Source organism: Cryptomeria japonica, chromosome 3 (assembly GCF_030272615.1).
Source record: "Cryptomeria japonica chromosome 3, Sugi_1.0, whole genome shotgun sequence".
NCBI lineage: Eukaryota > Viridiplantae > Streptophyta > Pinopsida > Cupressales > Cupressaceae > Cryptomeria > Cryptomeria japonica.
Window position 1 is genome coordinate 469953422 of NC_081407.1, and position 20079 is coordinate 469973500.

The window sequence follows — 20079 nt, forward strand, 5'->3', positions numbered from 1 at the left end:
AAAACAATACAAATACCAGATACAACCAACATAATATCCAATTACAACCAATTACTCCAACTACTCCGTAGCTCTCCTCCATCAAAGCCAAAGAAAGGTTTCCCTATTAATTCTGCCGGTTTGATGTCAAACATCAACTGTCTAAGTCTCTACCGGTGAGGGTATAACCCCAAGCTGCTCTCTGAGATATTCAAAAGTTTCCTTAGGCAAAGGCTTAGTAAAGATATCTGCAATCTGCTCTTTAGTATTCACATAAACCAATCTCACTTCTTTTGCTTCAACATTCTCTTTCAGAAAATTATATTTGATAGAAACATGTTTAGTTTTAGAGTGAAATACCGGATTCTTAGATATATCAATTGTTGCTGAATTATCACAATAAATGACTATAGGTTCTTTGCATTTTACCTTTATGTCCTTCAACATTTGCTTAATCCATAGTACCTGAGTACAATTAGTTGTTGTTGCAACATATTCTGATTCTGTTGTTGATAATGATGTACAACTCTGTTTCTTGCTCAACCATGAAATTAATCTGCTACCAAGAAAGAATGCCCCGCCGGTGGTGCTCTTTTTGTCATCTACATCTCCTGCCCAATTAGCATCGGTGTATGCACATAAATCAAAATTTTCATCTTTAGGATACCATAAACCAAGATTTATTGTGCCTTGTAGATACCGGAAAATCCTTTTCACTGCTGATTCATGATTTTCTCTAGGATTACTCTGTAATCTTGAAACAATACATACTACATTCATTATATCAAGTCTTGTTTGTGTCAAACACAGTAAACCTCCAATCATAGATTTGTATCTTGTCGGATTAACAAGATCTGAGTCATCCTTCAATGACAATTTATCAATTGTAGTCATAGGAGTACTTACCAATTTAGAGTTTTCCATACCAATTTTTTTCAGTAGTTCCTTCAAGTACTTTGTTTGACATATGAATATACCTTTATCAGTCTGTGAAATCTACAATCCTAAAAAGAATTTTATCTCCCCAATCATAGACATTTCAAATTCTTCCTGCATCTTATTAGCAAAGTCTTTACACAATCCATCTTCTCCTCCAAAAATGATGTCATTAACAAAAATTTCAATAACCAAGATGTCTTCATTAGTCAATTTGAAATATAAGTTGTTGTCAGCATTACCTTTAGTGTAACCAAGCTTCAAAATATATTTGTCCAATCTAGCATACCAAGCTCTAAGAGCTTGCTTCAATCCATATAAAGATTTCCTTAATCTGCAAACCATATCTTTATCATTTGTCAATGAAAATCCATCAAGTCGTTCAATGTAAACTTCCTCTTCAAGATCACCATTCAAAAATGCACATTTTACATCCATTTGATAGACTTTATAGTTTTGTGTGCTGCAAATGCAAGAAATAATCTGACTGCCTTAATTCTAGCTACCGGTGCAAAGGTTTCATTGTAATCAATTCCCTCTTTCTGTGAATATCCTTTACACACTAATCTTGCTTTGTTTCTGATTACCTTACCATCTTCATTAAGTTTATTTCTGAATACCCATTTAGTTCCAATTACATTTTTATCTTTAGGTCGGGGAACCAATGTCCATGTATTGTTCTTTTCAGTTTGATCTAATTCATCTTCAGTAGCTTTAATCCAATGTTTATCTTCACATGCCTCTATAACAGATGCTGGTTTAATTTGAGAAATTAAACATACCTCTTCATTTGCCAATCTTCCTCTTGTCATAACTCCTTGATACTTATTCCCAATTATCTGACTTTCTGAGTGATTCAGTCTTTTACATACCTGGGTGTGTTCACTTGTTGTTGTTCTTCAGTCACTGTGGAATTCTCTGATGATGCCGGTGTGACTGGATCAACATTCTGTATTGGTGCACTCTATATAGGTTCATTTGTGATCATCTCAACTGCCAGTTCAGAATCCATAGACCTTGAATTTCCTCTAAAGTGTTCATCTATCTTCACATTTGCACTCAATGATTTTCTGCAATCTTTTATTAAAACATCTATATGCTTTGTTCTTAGATGAATAACCAAAAAATATACCTTCATCACTTCTAGGATCAAATTTGCCAATATACTCATCTCTCCTAATGTAACATTTGTTTCCAAATATTCTGAAGTATTTAAGAGTAGGAATATTACCAAACCATAATTCATTAGGTGTCTTACCGGTTTCACCTTTGATGTGAACTCTGTTGAAAGTGTAAACCGTTGTATTCACTGCTTCTCTCCAATACACATGAGGTAGATTTGCTTTTGATATCATGCTTCTAGCTGCATCCAGAATGGTTATGTTCTTCCTTTCCACAACTCTTTTTTGCTGAGGTGTTCGGGGTGCTGATAGTTGTCTTCTAATTCCATTCACTTCACAAAATGTATTAAACTCCTTAGATGTAAATTCACCTCCTTGATCTGATCTTAAACATTTGATTTTCTTACCGGTTTCATTCTCTACAATTGCCTTGAATAATTTGAATTTCTCAAAAGCTTCTAATTTCTCCCTGAGAAAAGTAACCCAACACATTCTAGAATAATCATCAATGATTAGCATAAAATATCTATCTCCCTGTAGACTTCTTGTTCTTGTCGGACCACACAAGTCAGCATGAATTAAATCAAGAACATTATTGGATTTCTCATAAATACTCTTAAAAGTTGTTCTAACTTGCTTTCCCATTTGACATTCCTTACACACCGGATTATAAGGTTTTACAATCTTAGGTAAATCCCTTACTGCCTTTGATGAACTAATCTTTATAATGCAATCAAAATTTACATGACAGAGTCTTTTATCCCATAACCAACTTTCATCAATATGTGCAATTTTCATTGTTATTCAAATGAAAGATATTACCTCTAGTCTGATTACCGGTTGCAATCTCCAAACCAGTTTTATTCATGATTTTGCATTTACCATTCTTGAATTGTAACTGAAATCCCTTTTCAACTAATTGAACAACACTCAAAAGATTATGCTTCAAACCTTCAACATAATAAACGTTGTCAGTATTGTGCTTACCATCAAAAGATATAGTGCCTTTTCCTTTGATCAAACAAGGTTTGTCGTCTCCAAATCTTACTAGACCACCATTGTATTCCTGAAAAGATAAGAATTTACTTTTATCACCAGTCATATGATGTGATCATCCGGAATCTATAATCCATTGATCCTTTTCTTCAATTTTAGCTGCCAAGGCCTGCTCTACCGATAGAACAGTAGGTGCCGGTTGATCTTTTGTTATTGCAACAAAAGCCCATCCATTGTCTGTCGGTTCTTCATCAAAATCATCAGTAACTCCTTCATCAGCATAGTAACATGATTTGTCTCTATTCTTCTTAAATCTGTATCTCTAATATTTAGGGTTAGGCTTGTATATTCTTTTAGCTTCTTCTCTTAATCTTGCATCTCTATCAAGACATCTAGATGCCATATGACCAACTTTATTGCAAATAAAACATTTAAATGGTGCTTTACCTTCATACTTACTTCCAATAGGACCTTTAGGAATTTTCCTTGCAAATAGTGCTTCAAGTTCTTCCAGTACTTCATTTTCCCTCTTAATATCTTCAAGTTCTCTTGCATAAAGTGCTTTCCAATCAGATTTATCAGATGATGATGATGATGCTTTGAAGGCTAAATCTGTCTTAATTGTAGCAACAGGACCAAATTCCTCAAGCTCAAATACTGAAAGTTTTCCAAGCAAGGTATCTCTAGATACGGATGTATTAGGCATTGTTCTCAACTCATTAATAGCAGTTACTTTCATTTTGTATGCCGGTGGCAATGCTCTCAAAACTTTAGAAACAATTTCATCTTCACTTAAGGAACCTCCACAGCATTGTATTCCCAAAACAATTTCATTAACCCTTTCCATAAAAGCAAAAATTCTTTCATCTTCTTCCATTTTCAAATTTTCATACTTGACCCGAAAGCATTCCAGTTTTGCAATTTTGACAATGGTATCTCCTTCATTCAATGTCTCCAGTTTATCCCAAATAGCTTTAGCAGTAGATCGGTCTCATAATCCCATGATTTGCTGATCTGATAAGGCGCTCAAGAGTGCTTTTCTTGCTTTGCAATCATTCTCTTGATCCTTACCCAATGTTGGTGGATTAGGTTGATTCGGTGTAGGACCAACATAGCCATTCTTTGTAACATCCCATATGTCTTTTCCAATGCAATTCAGATGTGTCTCCATTCTGATCTTCCATATACCATAGTTAGTTCCATCAAGTTTCAGATTGTCCTTCCTGAAAAAGTTAGTTGCCATAGAATCTCCTCAAGTTGTTAAACTTTTGCAAAAAGAGGACTTAGCTCTGATACCAATTGTTAGGAACCAGAGGCAACTGACAGGGGGGGTGAATCAGTTGTCTATTAATTTCAACCCAAATATAACTTAATCAAACTTGATACTTAATACTGGTAAACCAAACTTAATATCGGTAGACAGATTAACAGTTAATATTAATACCGGTGAAACTCAATGCATATAACAGAAAGAGAAACAACATCCACAACACATAACACAGAGATTTGTACGTGAAAATCCTTTAAGGGGAAAAACCACGGTGGGAAACCTTACCCACAATCAAATGATACTACTGCAGATAGTATGTGTGTACAAATGGAGTCTGCACATGCAGAGAGGCCAACCGCTTAGAGCTCACTGCTCAATCACAAAATAGGAGTCACACTGACTACAATTGGATGATTAAATCCAATGATAATGTACTGCTCAAAGTAGCATCTCCAATGCTGGATTCAGTACCGGTTAAGCTCTGATAATCACCTTCTCTATGGTTTGCTCATATGATCTTCAATATTCGCACATACCATGTTACAATACCATAACCATATACCTTCTACCTATTACCTCACTTACATCATCTCAGAAATGAGATCTTACATATATACCAAAACCTAAGACCAAATATGTAGGTCGGCTAATTACAATAAAATCAATTACAACAAGTCAAGATGCAATGCATCATGTCGGCTCAATACAATTACAATAATATCCAATTGATTAAATCATCTCCATAACGTGTCGTGCTGATCTGGAATAGATAATGCATGCCGGTCCATAACCTAGACTAATTTGCCAGTAACAGCAAATATGTCATCCCGATTAGACCAATAACCAAAATACCAAAACCGAGTGTCCAAACCATGTCTTCGACATAACCAAGTGATCTCCAGATGATAACAAGTCATCCTCAGTGCCAGTGAACAATATAACCTGTCGGTGAACCAAATACGAGTGACTGTTCATAAGTCACTAAACTTGCCGGTGAACATAACCAAAGATCTCCAGAAGGATAAGTGTTGATAAGTGTTGATATCAATGACAAAACCAATGTAACACATCTATAATACCAACATTCATAACAGTTCTTCATAAACATTTCATGCCTTGCATATAATGCTTAGTTGAAATTAGCACATATTACATCACATTCAACTACAAACATGTTGCAGTATCCTCGAAACAGAATTTAACTCCTAAAAGAGGCCTATTATCAAGAACACACATTCTCCTTTGGAGAAGACAAATTAATGTGTCATTAACACGGAAATTCATAGAACACATACACAGAAAATAGGAGCAACATGAAACTGATTTCTTTTCATTGATTCAAAACTTGGATACAATGTAGTTACAGTTCATATTCTACTTGCAAGAAAAAGTTCTTCTATTATCTTTCAAATTCACACCTAATACAATCTACTTCTCAAAATTTTCAGGATCCTTTCCTATTGGCCCTGATTTCCTTTTTATAGCACAGGGGAGCAAAACGAGCGTCAGGCCAAATAGGACACTTGTCAAAAACTGATTGCGTAATGCTAGAATATGACCTAAGGCATCTTTTACAAGTACATTTACAAAATCACCATAGGAAGAGGGGCTGGAAAGCAGCCGAGATAACAACTTCTTGGGTTCGGTGCAGCAGGCCTGATGAGAGTGGAGCTGATGCGTCCTTCTGCTGCAGCATCTCCCACTATCAAACTTCAAAATTTTGGCGTTGAAGGCAATGTGGACTTGGGCTAGTACCTGCTGAATGTGTCACCAGAAAATACCTGCAAAAAGGGAAACCTGCAGAAAGAACGAGACAAACAAAAAAGGCAAGAATGGAGACTACTCTTCTTCCTCTAGTTGATCCTCTTCAAGCGAGCAATACTGCTTGTGCCAATTGTCCATTTGTGCTACAGTTGGCCAAGCAAAGGCTCTAAGATCCTCTAATTTATTCATAGCATCCCTGGTCCTATTATCTAATATAGTTGTAGCCTCAACAATGAATTTGTGATAGAAAGAATCAATTTCAAGAATCATATCAATTATTAAATAATAGGTATTCTTTAGAGTGGGGTCACCCCACACCAATTGGTCCAAAACTACCTTTAATACCTCTTCAAACTCTGACTTCCACTCTTCCAATCCTTTCATCGGATTGCTCGCAGTCAATTTTGGGGATGTCCCACTTTTGGAGACCCCTAAATGTTGCCATTTTCTCCCTTAATGATTTTTCTTTACTTTCAACTTGGGGAAATTCCTTTGTCATTATAGTGTAGTTTTTCCATCTTATCCCCACAATTTGGAGTGTAGAAAGAACATTCTTAACTACCAACAATACCTCTTTTAATATTGTAGCTTTTGGAAGCCACGTGGCCCTTAATGGCTGAAAGAATGACTCCTAATTGGGTGCACACGTGGAAAACAAAAGAATAGGAGGCATGTACCTCATCTAATTTGCTTAGCATATTTCTAGAAATCTGCAAAATTGTAGTTCTTTTGATCTCTAAGCATTTACTTTTTGTCTTCTCTTTCATCTTGAGTAGCCTTTTATCCCTATTCACAATAATGTTGGCCAGTGCCTTGTTTTAAAAAGTTAGCATTTTATTTTCATGAATCAAAGAATAAGGGATTTCCTTTGACTCACTAGGCCCAACTTGCTCCTACTGATCCTAAGGCTTTTGCTCTATCACTAGAGTAGGGGTGGCATCCCTCTTTGCTAACTCTTTCTTTAGCCTAACATTTTCAATGTATAATTCATTATGACTAGAAAAAAGAGCAACATGTTTCTTTTTAAGTTCTTCATGCCTCCTTTCCTCCTCTTCAGCAACTGCCTTTTGCAAAATATAAGGCATGCAATGCTAATGTGGCAGCCTCCAAAGTTGTGGCATCTGTGAGTATCCCTACAATGGCATCACCCACTTTTTGCTCTACCCCATATAACAAAATTGGCTTTTCAATGTTGGGGGCTTTTGCCCATTGTGCAAATGCTTTAATGCTCAAGTTGAATCCTGAGCCATGTTTCCCAAACTCCTAAGCATAGATGGGATTTTCTTGCCTCATTACTTGATCTAGAATAAATATTTTTTCCATATCCCACCCTGGGATTATCATCATGCCACTGGCCTTTATCATTTGTCTGGCCTCCTCAAGGTTGCAATCAACATTTTCCTTTTATTTTCTCCTGCAGCCAAAAAGTCTTGAATTCTGGTGTCTTGATGAAATTGTCATCAGACAAAATTGTGTTGCAGCAATAATTCTTTCATCTTTGGCCTCCTCCTCAGCCATGAAATTAGGAACAATTGCCCTATCCTCATCATTCGGTACAATAGCAGAATCAATATCTTTTAAAGTCTCTCTAGGAGGGCAGGGCGGAGGAACATTTGCATCCACTTCATCATCGACAATTTCAATGAAATCAGATAGGACTGCCTTCCCCTTTTCAACTTTTCTAATGATCTCAGGAGTTGGCTGACTTACTTGTGGGACTTGCTGAGAGGGGACAGCTTGGGAAGACTCCTCTATCAAAATTGCCTTCCCTTTCCTATCTCCCGGGGTAGCTCTTGGGGGCTCATATGTAGGCCTTTCTTCTTCAACTTCACATAATGGGTGCTCTACCTATGCATCACTCACAATGGCCTCAAAACTTCATAATTTACACAACATCCTGGAAAAATCATTTTTGATGTTGGAACAAAATCCTTGGAAGCTTGGGTCCCTCTGCCTTCTTTCTTGTTCCATCTTCTTGAGAATATCCCACTTTTTCCTTTTTTGAATGGCATCACTAGGATGGCAATTCCTGATTAGATCTTCATATTCATGGTAGATACCTTTTACTTCATTGTTTGTGTCCTAAGCTCATTTAGGTATCTCTCTGGATCATATTCCCAAGCTTTTCCAGCTTTGAGGCGATGTGTATCTACCAAGAAGTCCCACACCTTCTCTAATGTCTCACTCCCAAAAGAAAAATCATCAAATACAGTGAAAAAGTCTCCAAAATTGTGGGTGAATGCACCCTCTGGGAATTGTACATTTTTAGGTTTGACATCCCTAACCCTTAACACTTTTACAATATCCCTAGGGAGCCTTAGAATTTGGAATCCACACTGTCCTAACACCTTCACCACAAATGATCAAAGAATGCAGAATAATTGAACCAACCTTTGAATCAACCATTTACTACCTAAATCATGATCATACATGTTTATCTTCAAAGTTGCATCCCAATCAATCCTGTTCTGAAAGAGAATTAGGTAGCACAATAGAGAATAATATTTAAAATCTAATGGGGCTTTCTCATCTTTTGCATTCATCAGCCCTTCATGCAACTTATCTTGAAAGGATGTTGAAAAATCATACAATTCATTGCACTGTGGATGTTGGATCTTCATTGACATCATCATAAAATCTATGTGCATCTTTGACCTTCCACAGCCATCCCCAAAACTTGGCAGAGAGCATAGTATGTCTTTACAAAATAATTCTCAAATGTGACCAAGTGAAAGGGCTCCTCAAAATTCAAAATATAATTCTTCCCCATGTGGTACATCCTTTTTTCTGTAGTGGGGGATCTTTTCTCTTTTGAAAAAATCTTTCTTGATGCCATATTCTGCCTCCAACCTCTTCAAGTCAATTGGCTTGAGGGTACTTCTGTTCAAATCAAAACATTGAATAATGGCCTCCCTAGCTATATCAACCAAAATATGCCCAGTTGTTGTTCTGACTATCATACTTGCAGAGTGGTATTGTTTCCCAACTACCTGATCAAAAGTGGCTCTACAAAAACATTGGGGACAACAAGCTTGGCCAAGTCCAAATTCCAGCAGTTTGAGATAGATGTCGACTTATCCTTGTTGCCATAGAAATAGTAGAAGATGTCCCATCCCCTCTTAGTGGTGATGGCATCTCTAGACCTTGAGCTCCTATCTGAAAAAACATTTTTCAAAGTCTCCTGCATTGTTGACCCCTTAAAGAGCTCCAACAAATATTGATGCAGGCCCCTTGCATCTCTCTTCTTATTCTCCATTCCCTCCAATTTCTTCTCAACTTCCTCAGCCAATTCTTCAACGGTTTTGGCAGGATTTGATACAGTGGGGCCTTGTGCAGGTGGCACATCCTAAGTGAGTGGAGGGTTTTCTGCAGTAGGCATAGCTTTCTTAGAGGAAGAAGTGGTGGCTTTCTTGGGTGCCCTTTTCCTCTTTGGCTTTGGAGCTTCTGCTTAAGCAAAAGGGTTAGGCTCAACAGCAGGTGGCTTATCTTCAATAATTGGCTCGGCAGCCGGCTCATTGGAAATTACTGGGGATGGGTGGATAACTGCAATTAGGGTGGCATGGGTGATTTCTAGGGTGGCGACCATCTTTTTCTTGGATTTTGTGGCCTCCCCTTGCCTAGGAGCCTTCTCAATGGTAGGACTGGTTGTCTCCTTTCTTTTGGGTGCCATTCCTATGGTCTAGGACTCTGAACTATGCTTTAATTCTAAATATAAACCCTACGCAACTCCCTAAAACTTCAACAATAATGCAGAGATATAGGCTCTATAAATACTTACTTGGTTTTTGAAGACTCTTAGGGCGCAACAAAAGCTTTGGAATTCGCTCTGAGTCACCTGGGAAATCAATTCACCTGATCTCTTGGAAGCAGGGTGTGCAATTGAACTGCAAAAATTGGTGTTATTGATCGTAGGAGGGCTGTCATTAATTTTGTTGTCCTAATTTTTGGATTCTCAAAAATGTGACAACCCCTACAAATTTTTGCCTAAAAAGTGTCATTTTTGTCTCCAAGGCACGTTTTACGAGGTACAAAACTCACATTTGATAGTGTCAAATCATTGGGGGGTGTTTTGGCCATCATTGTCCAAGTTTTGGTGAGTTTTGGTCTTCCTTTTCTTAGCTTTATGTGCAATTTCGGGTTTCAGAACAGTCACTGCAGGTTAAAAATTTTACTCTGTCACGCTTCTCTAGATAGAATTGTGCTTCACCCTTGGACTGGCTTAATCCTCAGTCCATCCTCGAACCACTTTTCAAATTTCATCACATTCTGGGTTCGTTTGCTATGTCATTCCTTCAATTTCGGTTTTTTTTCTCCATGACTGCAAGTGAGGAATTTTCCTTGAATTGCAAGTTTTAATGATTTTCTTTTTTTTTGTCTTTGTAGGGAAATTTTTCGCTAATTGCAAGTGCACTTTATTGAAAAAAAGAGCACGTAACTTACTTTTTATTTCCCCCTTGATGCTTTTTGGCTTTTTAAGTCATAATAGGGATTTTTTGGATAAGTTACAAGTTAATTTTAAATTGCATATTTAAAAGTCACTTGTAATTATTTTGTAAAACCCCTTTTTAATGTCTTTTGCTTGTAATGGGGATTTTATTCCGCTATTACATGTGTTAAATTATTAAAACTTGTTGAAGTGATTTTATTTTCCCTTTACAAGTTATTCATAACTTGCATATCTCTCTCCAAAACCCAATTTTGTTTAGAAATGGAATAAAGTGACATTTTAAACTTGCTATTGTGTCCAAAAAACACGATTTGCTCCATAAAGTGTAAATAGAGGAATTTTAAACTTGCAATTGGATTTCTAAAACCCGATTTTGCCTTGTTGAGAGAAAAGTAACATTTTAAACTTGTAATATGGGAATTAAAACCCGATTTTCACTATTACATGTAAAATGAAACTTGTCATTCACTCCCAAAAACCCGAGCAGCTAAGGAAGGCGATTTTGTTGGAGATTTGAAGCAATTTTTGTGGAGATTTTTTGGGAGATAGAAGGCGTTTTGGTTTCCTCCCTCTTTTTATGCATTTGCAAACACATATCACGCCATTTGGGGTTTATGACTGCTGGTTTTTTGGTATAGAACAGCAAACACGTTTTTGCTAAATACCGTGATTTTCTCTTCCAAGATGCCACGGACCTCTCATCTCGCAAGTCGTTTTTGCTTACTATACCTAGGCGTGGGGTTTGGATGAAGATTTGACCAATTGTCATCCCATTTGATAGTCGTTTTTGCTGCATATGGCATTTTCTTAAAAACGTGGCTAGGGTTTGAATCTTCTTCTTTTGTCTATGAGAGATTCTTTCTCTTCATGATAGTTGTTAGTTTTGTTTTGCTCTTTCCTAAAATCGGTTTTGTGAGAGATTTTTTCCCCTTGTTCCAAGTTTGCAAAGCAATTTGCAAATTACATTGTCTTTCCCCATTTTCCCTCTTTACTTGCATTCGGGATTTAAAAACCCGATTGCATGCAAGATGAAAATAATTGATCTTCCCTTATGGTTGTAATATTTTAACCATCTTTTGGTGAAATTCCAAGTTTCAAAGTTGAAAAAAGCTTGTCTTTCCAAAATCGAGCTTTTAAAACTTGATTACAACTAAAAGTTCTTCCCATTTTTCATATGATCAACATAGAAAAGTTCCTCAAAAATCCATTCATAACCATCCGCACTTGTTGTTTTTGGTCATAAGCTTCATTTCCCTCATACCAAGATCCCTATTCCCACCATTTCATCCACTCATTTCACACTTTCATTCATTTTTCCCATTTAAAGTCTACCTGTGGTCAGCCATCCAGAACCCGAAATTGGTCCAAAATGCATACAAAAAACACTTGAAAATGAGTTTTAAAGGTCCAATTACAAGTGCAAACTTGTAGTTACCCATTACACATATGAAGTTGCATGCTTGTTCTCCACAATTGCAAGTTAATGCTCTTGTTTATCCCACACATGTAATGCAGCTTCCAAAACCCGAAATTCACTTGTGAGCCCATTTTTGCATCAGTTTATCCCTTCCCTTGTCAGTCCGGTTTGCACACACGATCTACAAAATCAATGGATTAAGGCATGGGCCTTATTTTGCATGAAGATTTCAAGAATGGAAGATGATACAAAGAAGAGATACAACAACAATTCATGGTTGAGAGCATAAAATGCTTTCAAGACAAAGATGGTCATGACATGAAAAGAGGAAGGTAGCCCTTTCCCTCTTGAAAAGCTAGTACTACCCCAAGCAAGAAGATAAGGATGCAAATTCCCGTTCCGGTTCAAGACGTCTTTATCAATCCAAAATACTTCAAGTTCTAGCATCCTGAAGCGACATGAAGATCATCACAGACAAAGGATGATGCAGTTACAGTCGTGTCTTTAGACACATGGAATAGTTTTAGTTATGCATTTGTAATTTTGTTTTGACAAGTTACATGCAAAAAAAATAACTTTGTAATTGCAAGTTAACTCATTACTTGCACTTTTGTAATTACATGTATAGCAACTACAAGTTGTGTTCAATTAGGACTGTACTTGGAATAAGTCATAGTTAGTTATTGAATAAGTCTTGGTGGTTGAGAGAATTTCTCAAGTTAATTGGGATCCTCCCACCTTTTTCTCATGACTCGTCTTCTATAAATACTTGAGGGGTCTATTGTAATCTTTATCTTTTGGAAAGCAAGCAAAAACTCTGACAAATTTGCAACAAAGAAGTCTTTGAGCTTTTATGTGTAAATTGAAGAATTGAAAGGAATAGAAGAAAATTGTTCAAGCTTTGAGTCTGTGTGCTACATTCTTGAGTTTGTGTTCCATATTACCTTTCTTGCAAGTGTTTCTTTGAGAACTTAATCGAATCTGATTTGCAGTCTTTGCGCTACAAGTATTGGAGATTAATTTAGTTAAAGTATAAGTTCTATTGAGAAAAAGCTGTAAGACTTTGTGCTTACACTTGTTCTTATCAAAGTTTAGAAGTAGATTTTATGAGAAATAGCTAGGAGTCTTTGAGCTCACACTTGTTCTTGCTGTCTTGCGTAGAAAGAATAAGATATTTCAATCTTTGTGCTGTTATAATTTGTTCTTAATAAAATTAGTATAGAAAAGGGTAGATAGGACTTCACATAATCAAGACTTTGAGCTTGATATTGCTGTCTCGTCCCGAATGAAGTGACGGAAGTCTTTGATCTTTCAGGAAACTTCATTTCCTTTCTCTCATTTCATTTCGAAAGTTGTTACTACTGTTTTATATCAAATCACTATCACTTTTCTGTGAAGAGAAAAGGATATTGCCTTTCTTGAAAGAAGAAGAAAGACTGTTGTCGCGTCCTATTTTATCTTTAAAGTTGTAGTTAGATAGGGGGAGTCTTCCCTTAATTAGGAGACTTTTACTCACACGCTGTGGTTGAAACCACAATTTTGTATATTTCCCCAAGTGTACAAAATTTTCAACCAACAAATTCCTTCATGCAAATTTTGCGAGTCGGTAGCCCCAAAGTTTAAAATCGACTGTTGATTTGAGAACAGATGGCCACGATTGCATCTTGACCTTCTTGGATTGTTGATTATTTTCCAAAGTTCCGGCTTTAATATTTCGACACCTTTCTCCATGTTATTTCTCCCTACGGGACAGCGGGGAGTTCTTTTTCCTTCATTACTTTCCTTTATCCCAGTAGCCCGCATCATGTCTATCATGGCATTTTGAACCCTGCAGGGTGAAGTTACCTTTGTTTTTAAGATCACCTCGCAATCCCGCAGGATGATTTCTACTTCGCTTTCGCCTCTGTGGACTCGCGGGGCAACCCTATCCTTCCTCTATGTTGGCTTCATCCCGCTACCCCACAGGATGTAATTACTTGGAAAAGAAGTCATGCGAGGTAAAAAAAATTTCTTGCTAACATGCATCCCGCTACCCCGCAACACCTTTTTAAGTGCTAAATGGACCTTGCAGGGTGAACAAAAAGCCATCACTTAAGTGAAAAATTCAGCACGTGGCTCATAAGCCGAGAGTAGAAGGGGTCATGGGCAATGCAAGCACTGGGAAAATAAAACCTAGGACTTTGGCAAAAATTAAAGCCCGTCCCCTACATTAAAACATAACCGGCCCAAGATTAAACACCTAACATACGGGGCCCGTCACATAACAACTAAAAACCCTCCCGACAACAACTTAAAAGACTGCAACCTGCCATTGCCTATCAATAACGAATTAGAAGGGGGATGGAGCATTTTACACTAAGGCATACAGAACTTAAACCCTATCAAGATTTTCAAAAACCCTAACTCTAGAAGGGACTTAGGAGGCAAAAAGGTGGGGAAAAACAACAAAATTTTGCACTCCTAACATGTTCCATATCCAATATAAACATGATTGTATGACCCATAAAAAGCTTTCAAATAACTAGACCTCTAAATGCAAATTCTTTAACAAAATTGAGTCAAATTCCTTGACTGTTATCAGGGAAGGGTGAACAAGATAGCATGTTCCATTGTGTTATGACTTTGACACAGCCGCAAGCCTACAAGCATGCTTAGGTAAAATACTTAGCATTGATGTGAATCATATTCAATGCATGTTTTCCACTCACAAATTATACTATAGTTCCTTAGAAATAAGGCTAGATGAGTAGATTCTTCAATGAGTATGCAAAAATGTGTGTTACATGTTGCCCTTTCAACACAGAAATCATTTTGAAAATCTCAAAATTTGTAAACCTTAATTTCATCTTCATATATGTAATAACATTGAAAAAACCTTTTGTATTGGTGTTGGAAACAAGCCACACCCGGACCGACGATGGAATGGTCCAAGAGGGGCCAGTAGCTCAGTGGTAGAGCACTCCAGCAGCGTATGGAAGGTCCTAGGTTCGAGTCCTAGCTGGTCCATGTCTCAACATGGAATCAAAGCCAAGGCCAGGCTAGGAGCCCCAAGCACACGAGAGGTGTGGCTTAACGGGGGCTGTTGGTGTTGGAAATAAGCAACACCCAGACCGACGATGGACTGGTCCAAGAGGGGCTAGTAGCTCAGTGGTAGAGCACTCCAGCAGCGTATGGAAGGTCCTAGGTTCGAGTCCTAGCTGGTCCATGTCTCAACATTTTGATCCTGACCCAATCCAAAACATTAAAACAATGAGCAATTTCCTTAGAAATTGACTTCCCACAAATTAAAATTTCATAATTGCCATATGAGATGGAACGGAACAGAAAAAGTCTCTATCAAGTAATTGGTGCTCACAAGTTACCATAATATTTTCTTTTGAAGTAAAATCATGTGCACTAATATAAAGCGTGACTTATGGCATCACAAAAGTTAAATTGAAAAATATCGAATATGAATATTTTTAAATATTCAGTATAATAATGATATAGTGGGAATAATAAATCTTAAGGAAAGCACACTTCCTAAAACAACAAATCACAGGAAACATGATGCTTGGGATGTGATAAATGAAATCTTTGAGCGAACCTTAAAAAGTTTACAAGTTGAAATTGTATGATGTGCTTATTCAGCAAGGGGATGTCTAGCACTCTGCCACTAAGAATTTGGGAAATTGAATATTAGAAAAATGCAATTTTGGGGATTCTGATAAATCAAAGGCATTCAACAAATCAGCATAGCTTGATTGAGTGCAAACTAGGGTAACAAAACAGTATTTTGTTCCTCAATTTAAATATCTGATTCTCAGCATTAGGTATAGAACACCCCTACTGTTATTCCTATCTGTAACCAATGTTGTTCTTCTTCAAACACTTGACTTTTGTATCCTCTTATGAATTATTAGAATCATCTCTCTGCTAGTAATATTCAATGGTTGTGTGTGCACAACTCGTGGTAATAGATGTGTTGTGTACATATGTTTGTTCCACAGTATTTGTATCTAGACAGGTCAGCTCCCTGATGTATCAAGCCACTAGAATTTATATGCTGTACCCAAATTTCATGACTACAAATAGTACGAGTACTCAATTCTAAAACAAAAAAGATTTAATGATGTTTTGTATAGTACCTCAATGACATTGAGTATACGGTTTTCATTTCTAATTGCATCAACAGAAGCAATGTCCACCAATGGATAATCTGTCTTAAAACTCATACAATTCTCTTGAAGCAGCAGATCATTGAACTGTTCCAGCCTGTAATTACATGGAAAACATCCACAATAATCAAAGCTGAGTATACTGGTGCCTAAAAGTGAAAACTAATAAAAGATATCTTCCATACAAATCCAGAGATACAAAATTTGAACTATAATTAAGGTAAACGGAAAGCAATTCAATTGTGGACTTCCAGGGAAGGAGGGGGAGGGGGAAGGGGGGCGCAGGTGGAAAGGGTGAAGGAGAGGACACTAACACACCAAAGTGGTATCTGCCTTGGCCATCACCTTACAATGAACTATACCTTAACCTTCTCAACTTTTTTATATGTTTCCTGCCTGATATAGTAACCATTGCTAGTCTAGAGCTCTTTAGCAGAAAGGATGTGCAGGTCAGTCAAAGAAACAACCACTGAATTTGGACATTTTATCATACTGAATATTTGAAGAACACAGATTCTGTCATAAGATCATGTGAAAGTTGGTAAGTGCACATTCCACTTACGTGATTTTATACAAGCAAACATGCGCTTTGCTATTGCCACTATGAATTGGATGAAGAAAAGATACCCCTCCTGAGCCCCAAGTTTGTGTGTATGATCTCCCAAAAAACAGACGATGTGGTACCATTTTCCATTGCATATCTTGTGGGGGAGTTTTGTCTACTGAACCAGAGCAATCCTTCGACATGCCTTCTACCTAGTAAAAGTGTCAATAATGCAAATATCCAGTCATTCTACCTAGTAAAAGTGTCAATAATGCAAATATCCAGTCAGATTGTTATTAACTTACATGTAAAATCATGAGCATTACAAAGAAAAATAATAACACAGAATTTACAGAAGTTTACCTTCCCCCCTTTGATATAGCACAGAAACCTTCTTTTCCACATGTTTGATCCATAGCATGCATACCAAATGTGTGTTTTACGCAGGAGCTCTCTCCAACTAAAGGCATTACCATCATTCAATACTGAAACTAAAGCTGACTCATTACAATCTTTATAACAAGAGGTTGATGGAACAACTGTCATAGGAAACCCCTTGTCGCAGTTCAAGGCTAGGAAAGATTGAGGCGTTCCCTTGTTATCATGCCTATCATCATCAACTTTCAACTCAGTCAATGGTTGAATAATGCTTTCAGTGGTTTCAGCAAAGGGAACAGAAAGAACTGTAGAGTTCACTGTGATTTTTCCTGCTTCTGCAAATTCTTCATGTCCTGACTCAGAGCTTTCATCACTTGAACTTACATTCAGCTGAAAAATGAGTAATGAAAGGAGAGATGATAAGGAAATATGCTACTAGTAAACAGCAAAATGCACCAATAATATCAAGATACACAAAATGATGCCACTCAAATATTGAAAAATTTCCATTGCCTTCAAATATTCCTAGCTGTTATTGTTATTAGTCTTGAAGGAAATAGCTATTCCCCTTCCATTATTTTCCAGTCCTATTACAATCTGGATAATTGTACATACTAATTGGCAATGAGACAATAATGATGAGGAAAAACAAGGGCCCCAAACATCAAAGGTAAAAGTTGTAGAGTGTGAATTGACCTTCTCAAGTGATTGCAAGACATCATCCTTGATCAGCACTGGCAATGGTAGATCTTCGTTCAATGCTGGCCAGAATGATCTAAGCTCTTGACGCACCTGAAACAAAGAAAGTATCACCAAAATGATATTTGACAAGATTGAAATATTTGATGCACCATAGTTGAAAGTTTAATCCAAATTTGTACACCTTCTGACATATATTAATATGTTGAAGTTTTGCATGCATTAATTGAGTAAAATGCAAAACATTAAATAAAAAATTACCGCTTGTATTACATCCCATGTTGATTCAAATGGAGGCAATACAGAGGAGCTTCTAGCTAATTTATCTGCAAGCAGAGCTTCTACACAAGAAGCAAAAGAATCTGCCAATGATTCAAGATTGTAACCACCTTCTAAGGCTAAAACAATCTTCCCACCAGCAAATTCCATCAACTGCACATGCACAAAATGTGTTACAGGATAAGTCAAAACTCTATCAATACATATATAAATTTAAAATCTTGATGTCCACAATGGTCAGAGGGGACAACAAAAATAGACTACCATATAAAATGCAAGTTCCAAGTGCATCTATGAATGAAGCAGAAACAAAAAAGAAATACAAGGAAAACTTGATTCATACAATGAACTAAAGAAATCCTTACAAAAGAGGGAAAATATCACCTGCATTTCAAGATTAAATTTCAGTTAGAGCATAAAGATCAGAAAATTATTGACTAGTGTTTTAGAAAAACAATAATATAAAAAATATACAAAATTTTAAACTACCATCCTTAATGCATAATTGAGTCTAATAACGACTACCTTAATACTACAAATATTACCTAGCATAAAGGCAGCAGTCAAACATCTTTCAAGTCTTACAAACTCCTCATCATAGAAATGAGAAAAAAATAAACTAAAATATTTCGCATGTAACATATAAGTTAATAACTAATAAAAGCAGCCTCAAGTCATTTAAGAACATCAACCAACCATGAAAAAAATTTGCAGACTGAATTAGAGCTACTTGGCAAACAGTCATCATGTGGCTTCTTAATCCACTCATCCAAAGCACAACCCAAATTGCACATGAGATACCCAATATTTTCCTGTTTTTCTCCTCCCTACTAAATTTTGTGTGTTGGATATCACAAAAATCACACAAGGTCAGCCCTTAGCAAGTATATACATTCCAGATAAATTTGTCGAATAAACTATATATTTTTAATATTTTAGTAATTAAAATTAGTAATATTTATATTTTTGGTACAACCCAAATCCTCAAAGTCAGAAACATCATTGTAAACAACACAAAAAGGTAGGCATTGGTTCCATTAATAGAGGACTGCAAATTCTGGAGCAAACATATCCAAAGAAACATAAAACTTCTCACTCTTCAATGCAATCTTTCTGTGCTCCGCATTGACTCTATGAGTGCATTATTTCTCACAAACAACTATCACAGATATGTTGTCATTTGACAAAGAAAACACAAAATCTTAGAAAGAGTTAAAAAAATTTAGCAAACCAATACTGTTCATCTGATAGTCAAATTCTACAGCCAAACCAACTTTTTCTCCTACTGTTAAGCATGAAACAACAATTAAATTAGGTAAATCACTTCATCTTCCTGAGTTTTGTTCTCTTAGCATAAAAGTCTGAACCATATGATCCTTGCAAAATCAGAAAGTACTCTTCAACAACTTTCTGACAGATCGCCATAGAAAATCTTAGTAGAGCGGGTTTTATAAACTTGAGATTTTGGCTGGAAAACTGTTGAAAATTTGTTTTTGAAATCATGACTTGGTCAGTAAAAAGATTAAAATATTCATCCCTTGCATTCTAGGTAATAACTCAAGCATTAATTTCTGCATCATTAATGGAACTTTAAGATCTATTTTTCTATATGTTTTGTTATGCTCATATTTATGGTAGGAAAGGAGATACGTTGAATGAATGCTTTGTTGAAACCTTAGCTTTTGAAGTGTGAATCATGGAGACACTTAAAATATATACACTAAGATGCGGGGAACAGTGGATCAAATTTCAATTTTAATTTTCATAGCCCTTGTTCAACAATTGTTGGGTCTTAACCCCGATAATTTCAACGCTAGTATCTGTTGTGCGTTTTGCACCACATCCCCATCCTTTAGACAGGGACCCCCTCATACTAGTCTGCCCAATTTGCATGAGAGAGAAGGGACCTGATCAAAATCGCTTCTGCTAGCATCCTCTGTAAGTCGCCAAAATCCCGGAATGGGGTCGGAATTTTACTTGAAGCCTTCAAAGCCAATGAAGTGCCTATGATGGTGAACACGTAAGCTAAACATGGCTCTGCTAAAGTCACAAATCCCAATGAATATTGGGCAAAAGTTCGGCATTTTGCAGT

At 36.7% G+C, this 20079-nt stretch overlaps 1 protein-coding gene across 3 annotated transcripts in view; it reads right to left on the reverse strand.

Annotated features, from left to right (window-relative positions):
- LOC131041373 (histone deacetylase 5) overlaps positions 1-20079 on the reverse strand; it is a 223456-nt gene that overhangs the window by 52260 nt on the left and 151117 nt on the right. For all 3 annotated transcript variants that reach the window (XM_059218409.1, XM_059218411.1, XM_059218410.1), the window contains 5 exons: positions 17970-18140; positions 17706-17801; positions 16995-17399; positions 16650-16843; positions 16058-16184 (listed from right to left, as the gene is read on the reverse strand). In XM_059218409.1, the coding sequence (XP_059074392.1) occupies positions 16058-16184; positions 16650-16843; positions 16995-17399; positions 17706-17801; positions 17970-18140 (993 nt within the window). The remainder of the gene's footprint in view (positions 1-16057; positions 16185-16649; positions 16844-16994; positions 17400-17705; positions 17802-17969; positions 18141-20079) is intronic.